The sequence below is a fragment of the Lipotes vexillifer genome, unplaced genomic scaffold (assembly GCF_000442215.2).
Source record: "Lipotes vexillifer unplaced genomic scaffold, Lipotes_vexillifer_v1.1 scaffold238, whole genome shotgun sequence".
NCBI classification, from domain to species: Eukaryota; Metazoa; Chordata; class Mammalia; order Artiodactyla; family Lipotidae; genus Lipotes; species Lipotes vexillifer.
The window spans coordinates 2374404-2378268 of record NW_006785665.1 but is presented as its reverse complement, the minus strand read 5'-3'; the positions used below and the strand labels follow the sequence as shown (position 1 = coordinate 2378268).

At 39.1% G+C, this 3865-nt stretch overlaps 1 protein-coding gene across 1 annotated transcript in view; it reads right to left on the bottom strand.

Annotated features, from left to right (window-relative positions):
• ASH1L (ASH1 like histone lysine methyltransferase) overlaps positions 1-3865 on the bottom strand; it is a 217146-nt gene that overhangs the window by 42377 nt on the left and 170904 nt on the right. The window contains exons 9-10 of the mRNA XM_007457931.1: positions 3359-3404; positions 3137-3245 (exon numbers count right to left, since the gene is read on the bottom strand). Coding sequence (XP_007457993.1) covers positions 3137-3245; positions 3359-3404 — 155 coding nt within the window. The remainder of the gene's footprint in view (positions 1-3136; positions 3246-3358; positions 3405-3865) is intronic.

Sequence of the window (3865 nt, the reverse complement as noted above, 5' to 3'; positions counted from 1 at the left end):
TCTTTATTTGAAGTAATTGTAAAACCCCATTATTTGTTTTAAAAATAGTCCTGGGACTTCTCTAGTGGTACAGTGGCTAAGAATCCGCCTGCCAATGCAAGGGACATGGGTTCGATTCCCTGGTCTGGGAAGATCCACATGTCACGGAGCAACTAAGCCCGTGCACAACAATTACTGAGCCTGCACTCTAGAGCCCTCGAGCCAAAACTACTGAGCCCACGTGCCACAACTACTGAAGCCCGCGCGCCTAGAGCCCGTGCTTCGCAACAAGGGAAGCCACCGCAATGAGAAGAACACGCACTGCAATGTAGTCCTGGCTCGATGCAACTAGAGAAAATCTGCACTCAGCAATGAAGACCCAATGCAACCAAAAATAAATAAATAAATAAAAATTTAAAAAATATAGTCCTGAATCAAGTGTTCCCTGGGCTACTTACAAGTAAGCACAATTCTACATATGAGTCTTGCATGGATGCGAAAGTGGATCCTGCCAATCCTTTAACTCTCCCACCCCCTTAAATATTTACAGAACTCTGAATACAAAGACAGGTAAGACAAAGCCACCCTACATTTTACTTTTTTTTTTTTTTTTTTGCTGTACGCGGGCCTCTCACTGTTGTGGCCTCTCCCGCTGCGGAGCACAGGCTCCGGACGCACAGGCCCAGCGGCCATGGCTCACGGGCCCAGCCGCTTCACGGCATGTGGGATCTTCCCGGACTGGGGCACGAACCCGTGTCCCCTGCATCGGCAGGCGGACTCTCAACCACTGCGCCACCAGGGGAACCCTGTTTATTTCTTATTTAGGGGTAAGTTTTGTTTTTTTTTGGAATAATGAAAACATAATGGGAAGGATAAATGTGACACCCATACTATATGATATAAGGCAACCAATGTTATTATGTAAAGGTAAATGTTCAAATTTCAATTTTTAAGAGATTAAAAGACTATCAAATACGTATACAATAAGCAGTGTGGTACAGTGGAAAGAACATGACTTTTGAATCAAACACATGTGGGTTCAAATTCGGTCTCTGTCACTTGTCTTATGTAATGTGGATCAATTTACCATCCAAAATCTAGGTTCCTTCATCTGTACAATGTAAAACTATCACCTACCTCCTTGAACTATTGTGAGAAAGAGAAAAAATAAGCAATGAGGCAGCTAATTTCACAGACAATAAAATATCATACCAACAAGCACAGAAATGTTAGCATCTAAAGAGATACACATTTAAACAACTTTAAGGACATATACTCTAAAATATTAAACCAACAAAATACTAAAGCACTAGAAATAAAGTTAGATGTTAATAACTAAAGGCGGTGGAACTATGGGGAAATAAATATATTTATATATTGGTGGTGATACCAAAAATTAACTCAATATTTCATGACAGCTATTGGATAGTATACAGTAAGAATTATATATATGTCCTTTTAGTTTGCACAGGTATTTCTTCTTTTGAGAATACACTCTAAGGGTTAAAAAAGAAAGGAATCTACACAAAGAGTTTCATAGTAGTGCCATTTTTAATAGCAAAACATTAAAAATAACTTGAATAACGAACAACAGAAGGAGGACAAACTGTGACATACTAACCTAAAAAGGATGAGCTTTTGGATCACAATGATACATAAAAGTGCATATATAAAATATCTGTGAGTGAAAAAAATCAGCTATCTATAACACCAAGCTATTACTACTATGTACAACTGTATGTACATACAATGACAAGATGTGAATTTACAGTGATGTACGTAAAGGGGAATTCCCCAACTGGCACGCTAAAGCAGAAACGCTGATTCCCTCAGCCCACAGAACAGTTGACTAGAGATGGAGACTGGGAAAGCAGCTGTATTTTTCTAGGAAAGCTATCTAGAACAAGGAGCATTGATGGGAAGTTCATTAATTCTTTTTTTGCTATAAATATGCTTATGTTACTAAAACCAACAAATTCTATCTCTACTTCTTTGTCTCAATTAGGCATTTCCATTTTGAAATCTCAATGTCATTTAAAACTCAGTGGTCCCAAATCAAAATCATAATTTTTATCTCCAAACCAGTTAGAGTCCACACTTTCTATCTCTGACAGTAGTATAACCATCTCTCATTAGCATCACTGACTCAATCATCATGTGTATATCTGCTACATGCTAATGGTTTATCAACCTAGTTTCCCCCCCGCCCAAATATGTCATGGCCTCTTTCTTCTCTTTCACTGCCATCATCCTACTTTTACTCCCTCATTATGGCTACCATATACTGAGATCTAGGAAGGTTTCTAGAACTGTGCTTAATGAATTGTAAACATTGTTTCACATAATCCTCACAAACCCCTCCATAAAGATGGTGTTATTTTTATTAGAGGGGTTAAAGAACTTTCCTCAGGTCTCTTAAGTAGTAAGAGGATTTAAACCTGAGGACATAAGACTCTAGATCACACTGTTTTCTGTTACTCTACTTAGCCCATGTTATGGGCTGAATGTGTCCCCTCAAAATTCATAGTTGAAGCCCTAGCCTCCAGGGCGACAGTATTTGGAAATAGGGTCTTTGGGAGTTAAACAGGTTTATATTAGGTCAGAAGGGTGAGAACCTCCTAATGGAATTGGTGCCCTTCTAAGAAGAGGAAGAGAGAGAGAAATCTCTCTCTCTCTCTCTCTACCATGAGCATGCACTGAGGAAAGGCCATGTGAGCACACAGGGAGAAGGCAGCTGTCCATAAGCTAGGAAGTGGGTCCTCATCAGACACTGAATCTGCTGGCAATTTGCCCTTGGACTTCACAGCTTCCAGAACCGTGAGAAATACATTTCTGTTGTTTAAGTCTATGATATTTTGTTATAGAACCCCAAGCAGACTGAGACAGCTCAACAATTAGGTTTTATATACTATCTCTGTGCAACTTCTTGAGGGGAAATCAAAGAGCCTATTTAACCTTTCCCTCTAAATGAAGTGACTTTTTTTTTTTTGGCCACGCCACACGGCTTGTGGGATCTTAGTCCCCCAACCAGGGATTGAACCTGGGCCCTCGGCAGTGAAAGCACAGTCCTAACCACTGGACAGCCAGGGAATTCCCCTAAATGAAGTATCTTACAGACCTCAAAGCCTGTGCTTACAGAATCAGTTTAGTACAGTACCTATTGAGGCAGTCATCCACACAGCCCTTTTTGGTGTCATCATCCGGTTTCTTACAGTTACAAGTGGTAGCCTCATAACCAGAAAGGGGTTTGACATCAACGTAGACATCTTGAGAGAAGACAGCAAAGAACAGTTTGTGAATATATAGGATAATTTTTTAAGTGCCAGGCTAAGAACACTGATTGTATGGAGGCAGAAAAAATAGCTCCCATGTTACTCACTTGAACGGATTTTTTTATATAGTGGGACATCTGGTTTCTTGTATAGCTACAAGAAAAAACAGAAAAATCTTGATATAGCATTCAACTTCAAATGCCAGAAAACAGTATCAATCACTAAAAATAGAGGAAATTATCCACGTACTCTGCTCATATGGAAACATTTACAAGACTTTCTGGGTTGGATAATTTGAGGGAAACTTAGTGTGATCACTTTTTTACCTTGAAATAAAAGGTGACTTACTAGATCAGGGTTTAAGAGAGAACTAGATTCAACGGAAGCAATACTAAGTAGTTTAAAGAAAATGCATTTTTTGTTAGATGTTTCTTCAGCAAGTTATTATATAGACTTAAATGAAAATCACATTGCAGATCAAAGCTTTTCATTTGGATAAATTAAGATTGTATTTGCCACTATGAAAAGACTGGAAAACTTGCACAGGGCTTGTTTAGATGGCCTGTGTAGGTATACGAAATGAAAAAGATGAGAACCCTGGCTTTTTCAGGGTT